Below are 21,293 nucleotides of genomic sequence, written 5' to 3'. Positions count from 1 at the left end.
TCAGGGATATCTCATTTATTTTACAGTTTAATTCTCACAACAAGACGTCGCCTGATACGTGCAATAACTTTCACAGTCTGAGGACTTGCAGGATTTGATTTCAGAGACTTTAAAGAGTTTAAAAAATAAGTCTGAATATTTGTTTTTGTTACACCCGGCTCACTTGTTTTAATTTACGGATCATCTTCACATTTGTTGCAGCGTAGTTAAAGCAGTGTTGTACATGAGAATGATGTTGAACTGCAGTTCTGACCCTGAACACCAGGGGGAGCCTTGGCTTACTGTGTGTAAAGCAGAGTCTTGAAGCGGACAGTTTTCTGACTGTGTCTGTGTGCAGCCTGTTTCCAGTTTTATATTTCATTTTGACTCTTGTGTAGCCTCACAGACTCATGGATTAAAGGATCAACGTTTCCAGCTGGAGTAACGCAGCAGACTTTGTTCGTTGCATTGACTGTGTGCAATATATCTCCTCAACTCGCCCTCAGTGTCTTATTTAGACATTACTCTGATTCAGCGAGTCTCTACAGGTGCATTTAAACATCTGTGCACATTCAAACAGCTGTTCAGATGTTATTTTTACTCCTTTATTCTGAATCATCACACCTTTCACTTTCTTCAGATACTGAGCTGTATAAAAATAACGTGTCAGATTGAATTTGGAGTTAATAAAATCATCAATACTTCAGATATTAAATGATATCAGCAGAGCCAGCCTGGTTCTCCTGTTTCTGGAGAAGGTGAGATGTGACGCAGATCCCAGCGGATAAAAACACACACCTTTACTTTAAAAGATCCTCTGTGAGTCTCAGCTGCAGTATTTGTACAGGTCTGGACAATGTGCATGAAGGCCCTGATGGCAGTGATCTCTCAGACACTGATGATGATGATGATGATGATGATCCCACAGCCTTCATCAGGAGGAGAAACACAGCGAGGAGGAGGAGGAGACAGACGTCAGGAGGGATGGAGGACAGGTGAGCACAGAAAGAGATGACAAAACGGAGGAGAAGGTCGGAGGAGATCAGCCGGCAGCCGGAGGAGAGGAAAAGAGAGAGAGAGAGAGAGAGAGAGAGAGAGAGAGAGAGAGAGAGAGAGAGGGACGGAAGGAGGGAGGGTGAGAAACAGGATGGAAATAAAGATGAAGGAGGTGAAGAGGAGGTAAACACTAAAACACAAGTCTACCAGAGTTTGCTCCACAGATTGAAGTCACATTAGAAAGTGATGTTCGTTCACACTCAGCAGGACAGATTCATCGTATTCACATTCTCTACAGATTCTTATTTACACTTTGTTCCTCTTGGTGGCGCTCTGTCGCTCCCTTTTTTAAAGTCTGAAACGTCCTCACTCCTCCTCCAGGTGAGGGAGGACTCGGTCTGTCCCCGGCTCTATGATACGTACTCTGTGGGCTTCCAGAAGTGTCCGGGGTGAGACAGCCGGCGGTTCAGTTTGGGGAGTTTCTCCAGCATGTCGGACAGCTGGGTGAAAGTCGGCCTGACATCGGCTTCAGAGGACCAGCAGGCGGAGAGGATCTCCTGAGGGCACAGAACCAGGACGATGAGACAGTGTGTGAGACGCACTTTAAAATCACACAGAACCACACAGACACACCAGGACTATCACTGTGAACAGTTCCACAGAGGCTTCCCTCTGGCTTCCTTCAGCGGTATGAACCTGAAACAGAAACTGATGTTCTTGTGATGTTCTTGTGATGTTCTTGTGATGTTCTTGTGATGTTCTTGTGGTTTTCTTGTGATGTTCTTGTAATGAACGGGTCTTAAGTTTGCTGAAATAACAACATCATGATGCAGATTTCAAAAGTCCAAAGTCAAGTTTTGTCAGGTCTGTCCTCAAGAGGAGAGGAAAACTACGTCTACAATGTTTGTTTGTTGAATGGAGGTGGGATCCAACATTTCTCATGCTGCGTTCAGGAAGTCAGGAAATCTAAACGCTGATTGTCTTTAGTGACACAGCATCAAGCAGATTAGTGTCTCAGTGTAAATGTTTGATCTAGAACAGATTGTTAGCTGCTCTTCATGCAGATATCTGATGTTTGAAGTCATGAATCATTTCTAACAACTAAATTCAGCAGACTCACCGTGACCTCTTTGCCCAGGTTGGCGTCTGCTAGGACTTTCTTTATGCCCTCGCCGCTGCCTGCCAGCCAGATTTTAGCCTCCACGGGAAGATCAGTGATGGGCCAGTCCCCGACCTGCATCTCGTACCAGATCGTGCTGAGAACGACACGAAACACAGAGAGTGAGGGAGTCAGAGCTGTCTTCATATTAAGATCAACATTTTACCCTTTCTATCTGCAATGATTGAATACTTTACTTTGGAAAGCAGAATAAATTGAGACTTCAAGTGGAATAAAATCATGAATTACCCGAAGGCGTAAACGTCTGCAGCTTTGGAGAACAGCAGCTGATCCTCGTCCTCCTCTGGACTCATTTTACAAACGATCTCTGGAGCGAGGTAAGAGATCCAGCCGCGAGGTATCCGCAACACGTTCTTTCTTCTACACGCACACACACACATACACACACACACACATTTATGAAGACGACAGTCACGTCTCAGCAGAGATACAGATCCAGTTGCCTCGTATTTCCCTCCTACCTTCCCTCCTGTACGACTCCAGACATCCCGAACAGACCGAAGTCTGTGATCACGACCCTGTTGGTGTCGTAGAAAACGTTCTTTGACTTCAGGTCTTTGTGGATGATTTCTTTAGCGTGCAGGTAACCCATGCCCTGAGGAGGAAATACATGAGTGAAGATGAGCCTGAGATCTAGCTCTGCAGAGACCTTTTGCATTTGTCTGTAAAAAACTCTTAAAGGTGACATATCATGCAAATTCAACTTTTTAATGGTTCTCTACCTGAAATATGTGTCCCTGGCATGTCTACAAACCCCCAAAGAATGAAAAAAATCCATTCTGCCCCTGTTCTGATTTCTCCACCTTTCTGTAAATGTGTGTGAAACCAGCCGTTTCAGTTTTCAGTGTTTTTGTTACATAACAACAATATCCGGTCTGTAACAGACAACTCAACCCCTCCTCTGTTTTTCATTCCCTGCACACACGTGTGCTAACAAGGAGCTTAGGAGGGAGGCATGCTAGTTGTAGGCTGTCTTAATAAACACAAAGGTCGGTTTTACTCCCCACGTCTGCAGATTTGAAGATATAGTGGATGATTTTTAGTTTTCATGGAAATGTGCTAGCATTAGTTAGCATAGCCACATACCAAGACACACGTCTACATACTGACAAATAAAACAACAAGAAACACTAAATCTGTGACCAATGGTTCAGAAAGGTCCTGCTGCAGGCGCCTCTCCGTCAGGATCAGATTCTGGATCAGATTCAGAGGGTTGAAGTAACGCGGGTCTGTGAGCAGTCGTGTATATTCAGCCAACATGTAAACATTAGATCAACGTGCTGGAGAGCCGAGGCCACATCCACTTCCTGAGGGGGCGTGGTCAGAGAGAAAACAGAGTGTTCTGAGCAGGGCTGAAGAAGAGGGTTCTTCAGGCAGACCAAAATCTGATTTCAAAGTGTTTTTTTGAGCATAAACTTTAAAGACATGTTTTGGGGACCTCTTAGACCAATATATATTGATGAAAAGAGCGTGATATGTCACATTTAAGATTAGTTTTAGATGTGCTGCTGCAAGTTCTCATATAAAGGAAATAATCAGCATGATCGGATCATTTCAGGCCGTAGAATGATACATTTCATATTTTATTTCAAAGATCAAAATCATCATCTGTTCACTTTAAAGGAGAGATTCTCACCTTTACGATGTCTTGTGCGATTTGTCTGATCTTGTTGATGTCCAGCAGGTGACCTCTTTCTCTTACAACAGAGTACAGAGTCATCCCTTTACAGAAACTGAAGACAGAACACGAGAAATGATTTCAATACAGCAGAAATATAATTATCTAAACACATGAGGAATAGTTTTAAGATTAAAGAGCTTTGATTTATGCAAAAACAAAGCAATAATTAAATTCCCGTCACAAATCTAAAAGCAGGTTCAGTTTTTTAAGAATGTTTCAAAGAAAAGACATATTTTGACTTTTGTAGAAATATAAAAATGTTGTCCCCGAACTGTGTCCGCCTCCTCAGGTGTGTGTACCTGGTGATGATGGCGAGGTGGGGCGGGGCCATGCAGGCGCCCATGAACAGCACCACGTTCTCGTGCCGGGTCTGCCTGTAGTTCATCACCTCCTTTTTGAACACCTTCAGGTGGTCCTGGTTGTTCCCGTCGATCTCCAGCAGGCGGATCGCCACCTCGCCGTGCCAGCGGCCTTTGTGCACCTTCCCCCAGCGACCCTGCGCACACACACTCACATGACTCAACTAGGGTTCATGTTTTATAACTGCATCAGTGGTGTTAGGTGACAGAGTAACAGCACTCTGTGAAGTTTCTGTGCTTCATCTGAGAGTTTAGATTTCTGTCAGCCTTCACTCCCCTACACCTCCAGAGTAAAACAGGACTTTTATTCTGAAAAACACGTCACTTCCTGCTGTAATATCTTTACTTTACTCAGGTATGACCTCTAGGTTCTTCATCACCTCGGCCCTTCATCCTCACCTTTCCGATGAGCTCCCCTAGCTGCAGCTGCTCGTACGGGATGTCCCACTCCTGCAGGTACACGCTGGTCTGACTCGCCTTCCTGGAGATCGGGCCCCTCCAGCGCCCAACGACCCCGCGGCGACAGATCGGTGGGAGGTCCTCCAGCCCGTCCTCGTCCCCCTCCTCGGGGCTCTTCGTCCTGCTGCTCTGGTCGGCTGCTTCCTCTTCCTCCGCCTCGGCCTGGAACAAACACGGACACCAGGTTCACTTTTCTCCACGTGGACGGACTCTGATATTTAGGTCGTTTTATTTGACCTTATCAAATGTGTGTGTGTGTGTGTGTGTGTGTGTGTGTGTGTGTGTGTGTGTGTGTGTGTGTCTTACCCCTCCTCGTTCTCCTGCAGTAAGCTGAGTCTCTGTGACGTCGGCCTGTGACGTTCTGACAGACAAATAAAAACATGAAGATAAAAGAGAGGTAGAGAAAGTTCATCACTCTTTAAATCAGTCGGTGCGTTGTAAACAACTCCGCTCCTCGCTCTGAATGAGGGGGCGTGTCCTGAAGGAGTCACAACCCTGCACACCTTCATACACGTCTCTTACCCCGGCTCGTAGTAGCCGCCGCCGTGTTGACCCGCAGGATGAGACGACGCAGGAACGTCTGTGAGTAAACACAACGGCAGGGTCAATCATCTGATCGCCACAGATTGCCTACATTTCCCATAATGCACCACACTATGTGAGCGTTAAGGTGAGACGGTGTGTTTACCTGGGAAGTGGAAGCGCTCGTCCCGGCAGCCCTGCGGTGACGGGTGAGGAGGGGGTGTGGCGCTGACGCTGGGGGGGTTACTCTGCTGGATGAGGGCGGGGGAGGACGGCGTGGAGGAGGTGGCCGAGGAGGGGTTACTGCTGGAGTCCAACTGGTTCAAACTGGGGAGGGGCTCCTGGGACACACACACACAGATATGGATAAAACTAAACAAAAGGTAATCATCTGAAACGTGATGATGATGATGAAGCGGCGGTCTCCTCGTACCCTCTTGGTGATGGCTTTGGGTAAAGTCCTGAACTGCAGCGGGATCTCTGCCGTGTGATCGATACGGTTATTGATATCTGACGGGACTGACTCTGCTCGGCGCATCCTCGGCACTGCAAACCAGATTTAATGAACACAGATGTTGGAGAGGAGCAGACTGATTCAAAGTTGAATTTAAAATAAATAGAGAGGAGTCTCTCACGTGTGAGGAATGAGATCCGACAGGAGGGAGCGTCTTTGGTGCATTTGTTGTGACACTTTAACCTGTAAATACACACATGTAATGTTCATGAATGAGTCCAGAATAAAGAGTCACGTCCTCAGAGTTTCTCTCTGTCGTCTCTTACTTGCAGTGTTTGCATTTGACTCCAAACATCATGCTCCTCCGACACACCTGACACGTCTGAGAGAGCCACGACTTGGTGGAAAACCTACGAAGAAGAAAAACGTTACACACAAGAGTACGCAAGCCTGGAGAGGCCAGAGAGGACAAAAACAACACTTCACCTTTTTAATCACTTTTATTTTTATTTATTTATTTATTTATTTTATTGTATTTATTTTATTATTCATTATTTCTTTTTCATTTTAATGTTTTTAATCCATCTTTTTCTATTTTCGCTGATGTGACGTTGTCTTCTCCTTTAATGCTTTTTTTTTTAAAACCTCTATAAAATAATTTATTTCATTTCATCACTTTATTTTGTTTCATTTGTTTGTATTTGTTTTTTTGCATTGTTAGAATTTTCTACAATTCTCTCTGTCTGTTAAATGTTTATTCTTATTCACATTTGTTTTTAAAGGTTCCTATGTAAATAAAATGTTTTATTATTATTATTATTATTATTATTATTGTTATTATTATTATTGTTATTATTATTATTGTTGTTGTTATTATTATTATTATTATTGTTATTATTATTATTATTATTGTTATTATTATTGTTATTATTATTATTATTATTATTGTTATTATTATTGTTATTGTTATTATTATTGTTATTGTTATTGTTATTATTATTGTTATTATTATTATTATTATTGTTATTATTATTATTATTATTATTATTATTGTTATTATTATTGTTATTATTATTATTATTATTGTTATTATTATTATTATTATATTTTCATATTTGAATACATTTTCAACACTTTTGATTTTGTTTCTTAAAGTTAGAAAAATAAAAAAAGTGCAGATAAAAATAAAGGTTTGTTGTTGTGTTTCTCTTTTTGGCCACCAGAGGGAGCCGTCCATCACTTGCTGTGGTTTTTATGGCGCTGATAGAACTCCTGTTTTCTTTCTCACATATGCTCATGCTCTAAAGTTCATCTAGAATGATGATAGTGATGTTTGAGACCTTCCTAACAGGCAGCATGTAGAGATGTATATTACCTTGTTTTCACTCTGATCACTCACACTCTCTCTGATTCACTTCTGTTCTATATTAAGGTTATTTGGATTATTTCTAAAGTAATAATTTGCAGCTATGTCTCATCTTTTCACAGTTCAGCTTCATATCAGCTCTATAAAAGGAAACAATGACGACCCCTTCAGCCCACGCTCACTCACACACCGTGACCACAGCTGGATTCACACTGTCATATTTTCCGATCAGGTCTTTTATTCTGACAGAACAGGAAGTAACCAACCTGTGTGTCACGGCGAGGCCGATGTCTCTCCTCAGCGTCTGAGGGGAGCTCCTGTGCACGCTCACACCTGAAGACATGAACACATTATTAAGATCCAGAGACAGAGGGACACAGAGCGGAGGTCTGTGTGAAGACTCACCGTCCAGCAGCAGGGAGGGGTGCGCCGTCATCATGTACGGGGCCGAGGAGGGGACAGGACCAGGCGTCCGTGCAGACAGTGGAGGCGAGCATAGAGCTGGATCCTCAGGAGAGAGACCCGAGCCATTGATGTGGATCGCAGCCAAACCTTTGTTCTTCTTACCGGACCTGAAGGAGACGGAGAGACGGAGAGACGAGTGAATACTGCAGGTTCACTGAGACGTCATTACTACACACTGAGGGTCAGATATGTCAGGTGACGTCTCAGTTTGATGAGGGTGACATCATTTGACAGGTTTCCCTGTGAGATACTGTGCATGGTTTACATTAAAGAAAGGTGAATATAGTTTATGTTGCTTCAGATTTACACTTCATGTTCATAAAGTCAGAGAAACAGATTCATCCTAAGTTTTAACGCTCTTTAGTTTCACTGTTTCTAGAAGTCTTTGCATCACTTGTTGGCATTCTTCAGAACCTCATCAGAGATCGTTTGGACCCTGAATCTCTAACTGAACATACATGTCATGAATATCTTCTCTGGCTGAGATCACTCTGATCCCTCTGAGAGCAGGACTCTCTGATCTGATCCCACCTGTGTGCTGCGGGATCTTCGATGCGGTTGGCGAGCTGGGACTCCTGGCTCTTGCTCCGGGTCAGGTTGATGTTGGGGAGGAGCTGCAGCAGTTTGCGTGAAGGTGGAGGCGGGGTCCGGCAGGTCTTGGCGGTGCGTGTCTTCGAGGCTCGGCCGGGCGGAGGCGTGCTCGGCTCCGGAGCGAAGGCGTCCGTCATCTCCTCTGCAGACATGTACTTCCTCTGCTCCTCGGAGCACGGCACCACTGAGATGGAGATGGAGCGTCCGTGGTTGGTGCCGGGCTGCAGGGGGACGGGGGGGCTGAAGGAGATGGAGGGGGGGCTGATGGGGGAGAAAGCATCGCTGTCCTGCGAGGGGTCCGAGCTGAGGGACCCTGAGGGAAGACAAGACTTGTTTACAGACGGCTGCTGGGGACAGAAAGTGTACTGACCTTTGTGTTCCTGCAGAGTCCTCTCAGCCTGCAGAGCGTACCTGAGTCACCTGCTTCATTTACACTCTTCAGACAGGAGAGGGCGGAAGTGAGGCGGGACCGGTCCTCCGAGCTGGAGCCCAGACGTCTCATGGTGTCCTGCAGCTCACTGCTGGACGTCTGCAGCGAACCGTCCACTGAGAGCTTCCCCGTTGCAGCCTGCAGGAGACACAAGGACAAGACTATCAGAGACCGGGACACGAGGACAGGACTGTCAGAGACTGGGACATGAGGACAAGACTGTTAGAGACCTGGACACGAGGACAGGACTGTCAGAAACTGGGACATGAGGACAAGACTGTTTGAGAGCGGGACACGAGGACAAGACTGTTTGAGACTGGGACATGAGGACAAGACTGTAAGAGACCGGGACAAGAGGACAGGAATGTTAGAGACTGGGACATGAGGACAAGACTGTAAGAGACCGGGACAAGAGGACAGGAATGTTAGAGACTGGGACATGAGGACAAGACTGTCAGAGACTGGGACATGAGGACAAGACTGTTTGAGAGCGGGACATGAGGACAAGACTGTCAGAGACCGGGACACAAGGACAAGAATGTAAGAGACTGGGACATGAGGACAAGACTGTCAGAGACCGGGACACAAGGACAAGAATGTAAGAGACTGGGACATGAGGACAAGACTGTCAGAGACAGAGACAAGAGGACAAGACTGCCAGAGAACGGGACACAAGGACAAGAATGTTACAGACTGGGACATGAGGACAAGAATGTTACAGACTGGGACATGAGGACAAGACTCTTAGAGACCGGGACACGAGGACAAGACTGTCAGAGACCAGGACACAAGGACAATACTGTCAGAGACCGAGACACGAGGACAACACTGTCAGAGACCGGGACACGAGAACAAGACTGTCAGAGACCGGGACACAAGGACAAGACTGTCAGAGACCGGGACACGAGGACAAGACTGTCAGAGACCGGGACACGAGGACAACACTGTCAGAGTCCGGGACATGAGAACAAGACTGTCAGAGACCGGGACACAAGAACAAGACTGTCAGAGACCGGGACACGAGAACAAGACTGTCAGAGACCGGGACATAAGGACAAGACTGTCAGAGACCGGGACACGAGGACAAGACTGTCAGAGATCGGGACACGAGGACAACACTGTCAGAGACCGGGACACGAGAACAAGACTGTCAGAGACCGGGATACAAGAACAAGACTGTCAGAGACCAGGACACGAGAACAAGACTGTCAGAGACCGGGACACGAGGACAAGACTGTCAGAGACCGGGACACGAGGACAACACTGTCAGAGACCGGGACATGAGAACAAGACTGTCAGAGACAGGGACACAAGAACAAGACTGTCAGAGACCGGGACACAAGAACAAGACTGTCAGAGACCGGGACATAAGGACAAGACTGTCAGAGACCGGGACACGAGGACAAGACTGTCAGAGACCGGGACACGAGGACAAGACTGTCAGAGACCAGGACACGAGGCCAAGACTGTCAGAGACCGGGACACGAGAACAAGACTGTCAGAGACCGGGACATAAGGACAAGACTGTCAGAGACCGGGACACGAGGACAAGACTGTCAGAGATCGGGACACGAGGACAACACTGTCAGAGACCGGGACACAAGAACAAGACTGTCAGAGACCGGGACACGAGAACAAGACTGTCAGAGACTGGGACATAAGGACAAGACTGTCAGAGACCGGGACACGAGGACAAGACTGTCAGAGACCGGGACACGAGGACAAGACTGTCAGAGACCGGGACACGAGGACAACACTGTCAGAGACCGGGACATGAGAACAAGACTGTCAGAGACCGGGACACAAGAACAAGACTGTCAGAGACCGGGACACGAGAACAAGACTGTCAGAGACCGGGACATAAGGACAAGACTGTCAGAGACCGGGACACGAGGACAAGACTGTCAGAGACCGGGACACGAGGACAAGACTGTCAGAGACCGGGACATAAGGACAAGACTGTCAGAGACCGGGACACGAGGCCAAGACTGTCAGAGACCGGGAGCATTGTTATAATAATCTGAAGGATATGAGACAAACATCACTGAGAGTGTGTTTGATTGGTCCTCTCTTTGTTGATGAATGCTGCCTCTCCTGCTCACATTAACATCTGCAGAGTCATCATCAGGAACAGACATTAAACTGTGACATATATAAAAGGAAGGAAAACAACAAGAACTCAGCGTTGAGAAGATGAGCATCCCTTCACGTGACACAAACACAGCTGTGATCTAACTCTGATCATCTGTTCACTCAGCCTTCAGAGAGATGAAACGATGACTCAGTAAATAGAGAAAGTTTCACAGGCGGGGTGATGATTGGATGTTAATGGTCACATGACCTGTAAACATGTTATTGAGGAGGCTGCCTCTCTCTCAGGTTCAGAAACACTCTCAGGTATTTAACTTCACACCTGACGGATCAGACCGACAGAGAGAGACGCTCGCTGCTCTAACAGAACAATACTCTGAGTCACCTCCTTGATGTCTGTGTCAGCTGATCTCAGGGTCAAAGGTCAGCCCGGCGCAGTGTGGAAGGCCTTTACAGAAACTCAGTTTGATAACGGGAGAGGAAGAGGCTGGATTATTACCATGAAACCACATCAGCTGTTCAGATTAAAGGTATGATGATAACGGATTCACGATGGACCAATCAGAGAGGAGAAAACAGTTAGCTATGCAGTTATGTTTCTTTACTTTATTTATTCATCTACAAACTTTAACCAGGAGAGACGTCTCATGAAACACAGCAGCGTGGAACGATGAGAGGATCAGAGTAAAAAGAAGTATTCAGATCCTCCAGGTCATTCAGAGTCACTGAATCCAGCTCCTAACGCTCTCCTGTTTACTCGATGCAGACGTGTAGTTCAGGTTGTTGTGAACATGCAGAGGTGAGCAGTGTCTGTAGAAACTGATAAACCCCAGAGCTTCACACTGAACAGAGTCTGAAGCCTCTGAGGAGACGTGTCCCAACAGTCACAGACGCTAAAGAAGCAGGAAGGAGTCTGAACGGCTCTCCAAAATAAAAGCTTCAGCTTTCTGACTAATTCTGGATCTGAAGCTTGAACGACACATTAATACATAACAATTCCTGAACAAACACTATACTAATGTGAAGTTACCTGAAGTTGTATTCATAAAGAAACCAAGCTCCTGAACATTTTTCAAAATGATGTTTCTATCGTGTGACTCTAAATCCAGCAGAGCGACGTGCAGCAGGATGAAAACAAACACCTGAGGTTGAAGGAGGAGGATCCTCTCTGAGAGGAGAACAGAGAAGCCGGCTGCACGTCGTCTGTTCACACGTAGCATCAATATAAGTGTAAAAACACTCCTCATAGAGAAGGTTTCTGTAAATATTACACAGACTGATTTAGATCTCTGTCCTCCTGACTTTAAACACCGAAGTCGTCATGCTGTGTTTGAGACGTGTGCAGAAAGTGTTAGAGGTCTGTTCTTACTGACACCTCAGGTCCAGTTCAGTGACGGGAACCAAACCTAGATCTCTTGATGATGTTTTAAATCCACAGGTCTGGTAAAAGTTTAAAACTGTCTTATTCCCCGGCTTTCTCACTGATCTTCTGGTTGTGTAAGATGCTTGATTCTGATTGGTCCAAACCCCTTGATGATGGTTATTAACTTTCACAAACATGAGCAACACCAGAGACAAACTGATCACACGTCATGTCAAATCAATCCACAGAGAAGAGTTCAGACACATTTAGCTTCTGCTTGTTGACACCATAGACTGTAAGGTGAGGGGAAACCGTTAGCTTCAGTTAGCATCATAACACGTTACCATGTTAACATCCTGTATATATATTTCTCCTTCACTCCCAGCACTTTTGTAACTATTCTAAGTATTCGGCACTTCTGTATATGCTTTATTATTATTATAATTTAATTTAATTTAACTTAATTTAATTTAACTTAATTTAATTTTAATGTATTTGTATTTTATTTTAATTTGTTTTATTTTAATGCATTTATATATTATTGTATTTTATTTTATTTTAATGTATTGATGTATTATTTTATTTTATTTTAATGTATTTATATATTCTTTTATTTTAATGTATTTATATATTATTTTATTTTATTTTAATGTATTTATATATTATTTTATTTTAATGTATTTATATATTATTTTATTTTATTTTAATGTACTTATATATTATTTTATTTTATTTTAATGTATTTATATATTATTGTATTTTATTTTATTTTAATGTATTTATATATTATTTTATTTTAATGTATTTATATATTATTTTATTTTAATGTATTTATATATTATTGTATTTTATTTTATTTTAATGTATTTATATATTATTTTATTTTAATGTATTTATTTATTATTTTATTGTATTTTATTTTAATGTATTTATATATTATTTTATTGTATTTTATTTTAATGTATTTATATATTATTGTATTTTATTTTATTTTAATGTATTTATATATTATTTTATTTTATTTTAATGTATTTATATATTATTGTATTTTATTTTATTTTAATGTATTTATATATTATTTTATTGTATTTTATTTTAATGTATTTATATATTATTTTATTTTATTTTAATGTATTTATATATTATTGTATTTCATTTTATTTTAATGTATTTATATATTATTGTATTTTATTTTATTTTAATGTATTTATATATTATTTTATTGTATTTTATTTTAATGTATTTATATATTATTTTATTTTATTTTAATGTATTTATATATTATTGTATTTTATTTTATTTTAATGTATTTATACATTATTTTATTGTATTTTATTTTAATGTATTTATATATTATTTTATTTTATTTTAATGTTTTTATATATTATTTTATTTTAATGTATTTATATATTATTTTATTGTATTTTATTTTAATGTATTTATATATTATTTTATTCCTTCATCTATTAATATTTTGACTTTCTTACACACTTTTTATAAGAGAATTCAGATATTGTTGTCTTGGATCCTGTCCATCAATATGATGAAGGAGTGGAGCAGGTGAGAGAAACTTTAGGTTAGTGATCTCTCCAAAGAAAGTTAAACCATGAGCGGTGGTGATGATAGCAGCAGGGTTCAAAGTTGTGACATTAGTTTCTTTTTAAAGGTGTGTGAACCACAGAGCTCAGAGAAGAAGGAGAGCTGAATGAGGACAGTTTCATGTTCAATCCACCGCAACAGGCAGAGAAGAATCCATCACCATGGAACCATCACTGACGAGGAATCACTGGGACTATTTTACCCGGACAGGATTCTATTTCCTATAAACACCTGCTGATCATGCATTTTCCCTTACAGGTGATCTCTGTGCAGGCAGCAGGACGAGTTCTGACAGAGAGGAGGAAGTGTTTAAAGAGGAGTCGGGTCAGCTGACGGCTGACGGTGTGATTTGTGGAACATGAACTGTGAATCAGAAAGCCGAGCGCTCCGTCAGCTCGTCTCCGGGCTGAAATGATTCCTGGAATCTGACAGCAAATTGTGAAAACAGGGTTTACTCTGCACCGCCTACTGGAATGTGTTTTCTCAGGCCTGTGTGTGTGTGTGTGTGTGTGTGTGTGTGTGTGTGTGTGTGTGTGTGTGTGTGTGTGTGTGTGTGTTGGGGTAAAGGGATGGGCTTAATCTCCTGGCAGCTGGATGTTTCCTGCATTGTGTCCATGCTAAGTGAAAAGGACAGGCAGGGATAACAACAGGATCAGGGTTCAGATGATGAATCTGCCGGACCATGTGGGGCCTGAGTTTAAACCTCAGGCTGGGCTGATCCCGGTCTGAGGCTGTAGTGGTCCGGGTTTACATGAGAATAAGGAGCGAGACCCTGTCCTGTTCTCTGAGTGTTTTTAAAATGTTCATAAAGATCTGAAGCTCTCTAAGAAAAGAAACCAACACACTCTCTTCTCATGCATTCATAGGAGGGATATGATACGAGGGATTTCTGCACAGTGTGTGTCTATGGGGGACAAGTCAAGACTGCAGGCAGGCCAGTTCAGTACCTGGACTCTTCTACTACAGAGCCATGCTGTTGTAATCCATGCAGAATGTGGTTTGGCGTCGTCTTGCTGAAGTATGTAAGGTCTTCCTGAAGACGTCATTGTCTGGACGGCAGCATATGTTGCTCCTGTAGATATTGTTCAGCATTAATGGAGCCTTCACAGATGTGGAAGCCACCCATGCAATGGACTCTTCTGATCCCCATACCGTCAGGGACACTGGCTTTGAACTGTGCTGGGATGCTTGGCCAAACTAACGGGCGTCTCGCAACAACTACAGTGAACATGAATAAAGATGCTCTATGCGCGTGTTCTGCAGGGAGGGTCAGCACTGCTTTGTGATGACTGAGACAGTCTGACCAGCCTCTACTTTAATGGACTTCATATTTTCTAAATTATCTGAGGAGGAAACTCTGCGGCCGTTTGCATCATGTTCATCAGAATCCAGAGGTGTGGAGGAGTTTCACTTTGACGAGCCGTTTCTCAGCAGCAGTCAGAGCAGCTTTCTGTAACTCTGACCGCAGAGATGCTAACCCGCCCTCACTCCATGACCTCTCAGATACTTCCTCCAACCAAAACCACAATCCCTCCTTCACCAAGAATATGTTCTCAGCCAGTCAACAGACTCGTATCTGAAAACACAAACTGGTCCTTCCTTCAAAATAAAAGACTGTTTGTTACTGTGAGATGTTGTGGAGCCTGACACCGGCTTTGCTGCTGATGGAGACGGTTTGATTATCACCATTCTTATGCTAGCTATGAGTTATAATCTACAAGACCTGTCTCCAAACGGTCCAGATATTAAGTTGTTCTCACTGTCGGCCCGATGTCCCTCTCATATAACAGTTTAAAGCACTTTAATAAACTCAGAGTCCATCCGGACAGGCTCAAACATGAACATGAAAAATGAGCTCTGAAATAAAACAACACAGGGGACAGATCTCACATAAGTAGATTTGCAGGATCCCGATGTGTACCTTCATGTCTGTTTTTAAAGATCTATCCCCAATAAAGCCTCTGTGGTTACATAATCTCATGATTCAGTCCATGTTTCCAGGATCCCCGCCGTGGTCCGCCTCCAGGGACTTCCAGGAAAAAAATAACATGCTCTACTTTTCAGTGAGACAGAAACAGCGTCCCTCAGAGTGTGAGAGTCCACAGTCAGAGCTTACATAACTTTTTACTAAAAATCTGAAAGAGCCATTCTTCGTGAAGCCCCCAGCCAACATTATCTGTCTCCAGTTTTCTGTTTCTTTGTGTTCACACACACTGAGACACTTCAGGATCAGAGGCGTGAAGTTCCTGGAGAGCAGAGCGTCTTCAGGACAAGAGGATCAGACTTTCCTGGATGAGAGAAAGAGTCTGGACCAGAAGCTGAGGTCTACCTGAACATCAACACTTCACTTCACTGACAGTCAGACTGCTGTTAAAGCTCACTCTGTGACTTTTAAGGTCTCACAGTAGACTCTGAGGCTGTCCATGTGAGCACAGAGAGTCACTGAAACTGAGGATTATAAAAACACCTTAAAGGAGGAGAGTTTTAAAACTCTGCTTTGTCTTTGAGTGGGAGAAACCCATGATTCGGGACACACTGATGTCCCTTTGCATGATAACTGTTATCTGTATCACACACAGTTTGTTTACATCTCCTGCTGAGTCTTCACCTCACGTGAAGGAGCTTCAGTCTCTCTGGGTCAGGGTGAGATCGACTGATGTGTCAGCGTCTGCAGTAAATCTGGTGTGTCACGAAACGCTTTTACTTTACAAAGGATCCACGTCTCACCTGTGGTCCAGGGTTAACCGAGCAGGACATGACTTCAGGACGGAGCTGCACCGGACTGAGACCCTCATGGACGCCTCCCTTTGGAGGTTTTCCAGGTACTTCCAAGTGGGGAAGAAAATTTGGGAAGGACCCAGAACCGGTTGGGGGGATTACGTAACTCATCTGGTCTGGGAACGCCTCAGACTCCCCCACGAAGAGCTGGAGACAGAGATGGCTGCTAGTAAAACTGGACTCTGGATAAGGGGAGGAGGATGGACGGACAGAAGGACGGATGGATGGATGGATGGATGGATGGATGGATGGATGGATGGATGGTGTGTTGTTAATCTGGTCTGACAGTGACCCAGTGACTGGTTTCATTAGAAAACAATCATTGATCTTCGTGGAGGTTGGTTCGATGTCAGGATTATTGTTCGTGTCATAAACTGATAAAAACATCAGATTTAAAATCTAATCTGACACACACAGTACCCACAATGCACCTGGACTCCTCACAATCTGCTCAGACGTTAGCGTTTGTTATGTAGCATAACGCAGCCGTGAGCTGCTGACGAACCTTCAGCATGGATCAGGACTCAGAGGAGTTCAGACCTGAGTCTTCAGTCTCAAACATGTTGAGCAAAGTGACAGATTCTGAAGGACTACTCCTCAAAGTTTGATCAACACGTCACTGATTTCTCAGGTCCGCCTGCAGGACTGATCACAGGGCGCCAAGCTGCAGGAGTCCGAGCTGAGGATGAAGAGAGATCCTCTGCAGTGAAAGGTTGGATGTTCAGGTCTTTCTTCAATGAATGAAAAGGAGGAAGAATAAAGGAGAGAGAGAGGAACAGCCTTCCCTCTCTGAGAGCTGACGCATACCTGGGCAGTGCCTGGGCATGTCTCAGCTGCCTGTTTACAGGTGACGAAAGGGCAGAAAGAAAGGAAGGAGAGACGGAAGGAGAGAAAGAGGAGAGACAGAGGAGAGGAATAAAATCCTCCAAGCTCGTGAAGTAAATCACACAGCTTCTAAATATCTCCTCTGACACTGATGACAGCTTTCACACGCAGAAACAAACAACGAGAGAGTCCACGCTGAACGACACGCCAGATTAAAGGAACAGAGTCCGTCCTGAAGGTGAAACTACGGGACACAGCACACCAGAAAACACTAACACAGGCCGACAGAGCAACAAGACGCAGAGAGACAGCTCAACCTGAGCTGCTGTCAAACAAGGAAATGAAGGAAACACCTTCAGGACTGTCGCAGGTCACACTCACTGAAATTCTCTCTCACACACACACACACACACACACACACACACTCACTCATACACATTTCTGCATCTTACCATGAGTTACACACAATCTGCTGCACGTACGATCCTCTGCTCCCATAATCCAAGCTCTGTTACTGAATATAATCCATGACAGGCAGCCAACAAACCTTCACAGTGCTGCTCTCACACTCCCAGTTTTCCTCCTCCCTCTGTCTTACACTTCCCTCCCCTTTGCTCCCTCCCTCCCTTCCTCCCTCCCTCTCAGATAAGGACTTGGTTTCTCTTCCTGACAGAGAGCGGTGCATCAGAGACCGCTGGAGACCTGTGACAGGATCACAGGCGGACTGCAGATCTGTTCCAGGTCCCTTTAAAGTCTCAGTAGCGTTAAAGTCTTTCACAGGAGCCGGTTTCCTCCTGATCTTCTCCACGCTCTGATAAACCGTCCTCCAGGTTTCCCTCCTCGGCTCCGGAAAGCTTGTGTTTTCCTTCCATGCTCATGTCTAATCAGCTCTTCACCCCGCCCTGAAGAAATCCTCCACTTCCTCTGCACGCCTTCAACTCCACCGTCCTCCTGCAGGGACCGAATGTAAGATAATGAAGACAGGAGGAGGAGGAGGAGGAAACAGAGGACTGGAGGACTAACATGCAGCAGTTAAAGAGACTGATAGGTGGCCTGTGACGGGGTTTATATCTCTGAGTTCAGTTTCACTCCAAAGCTCAAACTGTTTTTAGACAAACACTGAACTCCTGAAAACTTCAACTCCAACTTTACATGAGTGTCCCTGAGTGGTAACAGGTGACGGGGTTAATCAGAACATCAGAGGTTGTGTAATAACTGCACCATCCTGCCACAAATATGTGTCTTTGTTTTTTCACGTTTTTGTTTTTTTTCCTAATAAGAAGTGCTTAAGATAAGGTGCTCTTTTTTTTTTCTTTTTTTTTTTTATTACATTTTCCTTTTGGGAGGTGGGGTGGTGTGGGGGGGTAGCTTTTAGTTTTAGTTTTGCTTTTTTTTGTTAAGTCTGTATTTTCTATGTTTAGAAAAGCAATAAATATATTAAAAAAAGAACTTTAATAAACATCAGAGGTGGAAGGAGGAGAATCATTTTAAAAAGGAGACGTCTGCATCTTGTTTGTTCACACGTTTAAATGTAAAATCTGTCTCCATCGTGTCAGTCTCTGCTGCTTCGCCCTCCATCATGCTTTGATGTCTGATAAGGGTTGTGCAGCCTTCGTACGCAGCCTGACCTGCACCTCATAATGTAATATGATGAGTCAAATCAACGCAGACTGTGAGCTCTGTGATTGGTCCGCTGCGTTGTATGTCCGTGCATCTACAACATTTACAGTATCACCTCAGCTTCTGGTTCAGGCTCTCGTAATGTCACGCATTGACTACTGCAACTCTCTACTGGCAGACCTCCCTGCATGCACAGTCAAACCTCTGCAAATGATCCAGAACGCAGCAGCACGTCTGGTCTTCAACCAGCCTAAGACAGCTCATGTCACTCCCCTGCTCATTTCGCTACACTGGCTTCCAGTTGCAGCTCGCATCAGATACAAAACTCTAATCATGACTTACAAAGCAGGAACCAAAACCACTCCAGTTTACCTGGAACCTCTCATCCAGGTCTACTGCCCTTCTCGCCCGCCACGCTCAGCCTCTGAAAAGCGCCTAGTGCTTCCAGCACACAAGGCCTCAAAATCACTAGCTGGACTCTTCTCTTCTGTTGCCCCTAAATGATGGAATGAATTGTCCAACTCCATTCGATCTGCAGAGTCTCTCTCTACTTTCAAAAGACAGCTAAAGACCCAGCTCTTTAGGAAGCACTAAGCACTTAGCTAGACTGTTCTCCACTGTTGTCCCCAGTGGCAGATCATGTCGTCCACCTACAGTTGACTCACACTGTCCTGCTCTACTCTGGGAATCTGTGTTCAGCTCTTGAGTGACCCAGCACTTGGTACTTTGGTCATTATTGTGGTGATGTTAATTGTTGATGAAGATAATGGAAGGTCTTAAAGGTGACATATCATGCAAAATTGACTTTTTAATGGTTCTCTACCTGAAATATGTTTCCCTGGCATGTCTACAAACCCCCCGAGAATGAAAAGAATCCATTCTGCCCCTGTTCTGATTTCTCCACCTTTCTGTAAATGTGTGTGAAACGAGCCGTTTCAGACTTCAGTGTTTTTGTTACTTCACAACAATATCCGGTCTGTAACGGAGTCAGAGCTTGGCGCTTGTTCAGCCCATAGACTGTATAAAATAATACTGAATCCCTCCTCTATTTTTCATTCCCTGCACAAATGTGTGCTAACAAGGAGCTTAGGAGGGAGGCATGCTAGTTGTAGGCTGTCTTAATAAACACAAAGGTCGCTTTGACTCCCCACGTCTGCAGATTTGAAGATCTAGTGGAGGATTTTTATCTATCATGGAAAAGTGCTAGCGCTAGTTAGCATAGCTACATTGCTACATGTCGTAGCTGTAGCTGTGTACCAAGACACACGTCGACATGCTGACAAATAAAACAACAAGAAACACTAAATCTGTGACCAATCCTTCAGAAAGGTCCTGCTGCCTCTCTGGTAGAGGTCAGTTTTACTCCCCACGTCTGCAGATTTGAAGATCTAGTGGAGGATTTTTATGTATCATGGAAAAGTGCTAGCGCTAGTTAGCATAGCCACATAGCTACATGTTCGTAGCTGTGTACCAAGACACACGTCTACATACTGATAAATAAAACAACAAGAAACACTAAATCTGTGACCAATGGTTCAGAAAGGTCCTGCTACAGGCGCCTCTCCATCAGGATCAGATTCTGGATCAGATTCAGAGGGTTGAAGTAACACGGTCTGTGAGCAGCCGTGTATATTCAGCCAACATGTAAACATTAGATCAACGTGTTGGAGAGCCGAGGCACATCCACTTCCTGAGGGGGCGTGGTCAGAGAGAAAACAGAGTGTTCTGAGCAGGGCTGAAGAAGAGGGTTTTTCAGGCAGACCAAAATCTGATTTCAAAGTGTTTTTTTGAGCATAAACTTTAAAGACATGTTTTGGGGACCTCTTAGACCAATATATGTTGATGAAAAAAGCATGATATGTCACATTTAAAGGGTTTGGTTGCCTCATTATAGATGTTCCTTATTAAAAAAAATAAAAAATCCTCAGTTACTTTGTGCATTGCCTTTACACTGCTTGGCAGTACCTGCATCCAAATGGACTTGAAGCACTTTGTTACTCTTACTGATCTTGTTTCCTCTTGTCTAGATCTTTGCTTGTGTTGTTCTTGTTCTCGTATGTACGTCGCTTTGGATAAAAGTTTCTGCTAAATGACATTGTAACATTGTTACATGGTAACATGGTAACATGGTAACATGGTAACATGGTAACATTGTAACCTCCTTCGGCGTCTCCTCTCTTCTTCGTTGCAATAACTGCTGCTCAACATTTCTCAGCTCTAATATCAGTCTCCATAGTGTTCTTCTAGAGAATGCAGCAGAACAAGAAACTGACGATATGACGAGCATGGAAATCACACCGCTAACTATCTGCAGAGCTGCAGAGCGACACAGACACGCCAACACACATGTATCTAGTGCTCATGACGACATAGAGTCAATGCAGACGTATAAACCAGGTTTAAACATCACTGTGGCTTTCTCAGCACGGCTCTGTTGTCACTTCCTGCCTCCTGAGACTCCGCCCCCCTCACTAAGGTGAGAGACAGAAAATGTAAATGAGAGAAACTATGATAACGACCCTTCTTAGGACCCTC

General features: G+C 43.8%; 1 protein-coding gene across 3 annotated transcripts in view; it reads right to left on the bottom strand.

Annotated features, from left to right (window-relative positions):
- The window catches only part of LOC117825555 (kinase suppressor of Ras 1-like), a 39,028-nt gene continuing 17,735 nt past the window's right edge, over positions 1 to 21,293 (bottom strand). For 2 of the 3 annotated variants that reach the window (XM_034701463.1, XM_034701464.1), the window contains exons 2-18: positions 8,464 to 8,620; positions 7,993 to 8,365; positions 7,402 to 7,568; positions 7,263 to 7,329; positions 5,957 to 6,040; positions 5,812 to 5,873; positions 5,610 to 5,722; positions 5,343 to 5,517; positions 5,177 to 5,234; positions 4,961 to 5,015; positions 4,595 to 4,816; positions 4,136 to 4,332; positions 3,792 to 3,888; positions 2,617 to 2,750; positions 2,384 to 2,515; positions 2,096 to 2,231; positions 1 to 1,532 (exon numbers count right to left, since the gene is read on the bottom strand). In XM_034701463.1, coding sequence (XP_034557354.1) covers positions 1,386 to 1,532; positions 2,096 to 2,231; positions 2,384 to 2,515; positions 2,617 to 2,750; positions 3,792 to 3,888; positions 4,136 to 4,332; positions 4,595 to 4,816; positions 4,961 to 5,015; positions 5,177 to 5,234; positions 5,343 to 5,517; positions 5,610 to 5,722; positions 5,812 to 5,873; positions 5,957 to 6,040; positions 7,263 to 7,329; positions 7,402 to 7,568; positions 7,993 to 8,365; positions 8,464 to 8,554 — 2,310 coding nt within the window. In that variant the 5' untranslated portion in view covers positions 8,555 to 8,620 and the 3' untranslated portion in view covers positions 1 to 1,385. Of the gene's footprint in view, positions 1,533 to 2,095; positions 2,232 to 2,383; positions 2,516 to 2,616; positions 2,751 to 3,791; positions 3,889 to 4,135; positions 4,333 to 4,594; positions 4,817 to 4,960; positions 5,016 to 5,176; positions 5,235 to 5,342; positions 5,518 to 5,609; positions 5,723 to 5,811; positions 5,874 to 5,956; positions 6,041 to 7,262; positions 7,330 to 7,401; positions 7,569 to 7,992; positions 8,366 to 8,463; positions 8,621 to 17,590; positions 17,701 to 21,293 lie in introns of those variants that run through there. The other variant, XM_034701462.1, reaches the window with a different exon arrangement.

Source organism: Notolabrus celidotus, chromosome 14 (assembly GCF_009762535.1).
Source record: "Notolabrus celidotus isolate fNotCel1 chromosome 14, fNotCel1.pri, whole genome shotgun sequence".
Lineage (NCBI taxonomy): Eukaryota > Metazoa > Chordata > Actinopteri > Labriformes > Labridae > Notolabrus > Notolabrus celidotus.
Note: the sequence above shows the minus strand (reverse complement) of the source record. Positions and strands in the feature narration are given on the sequence as shown.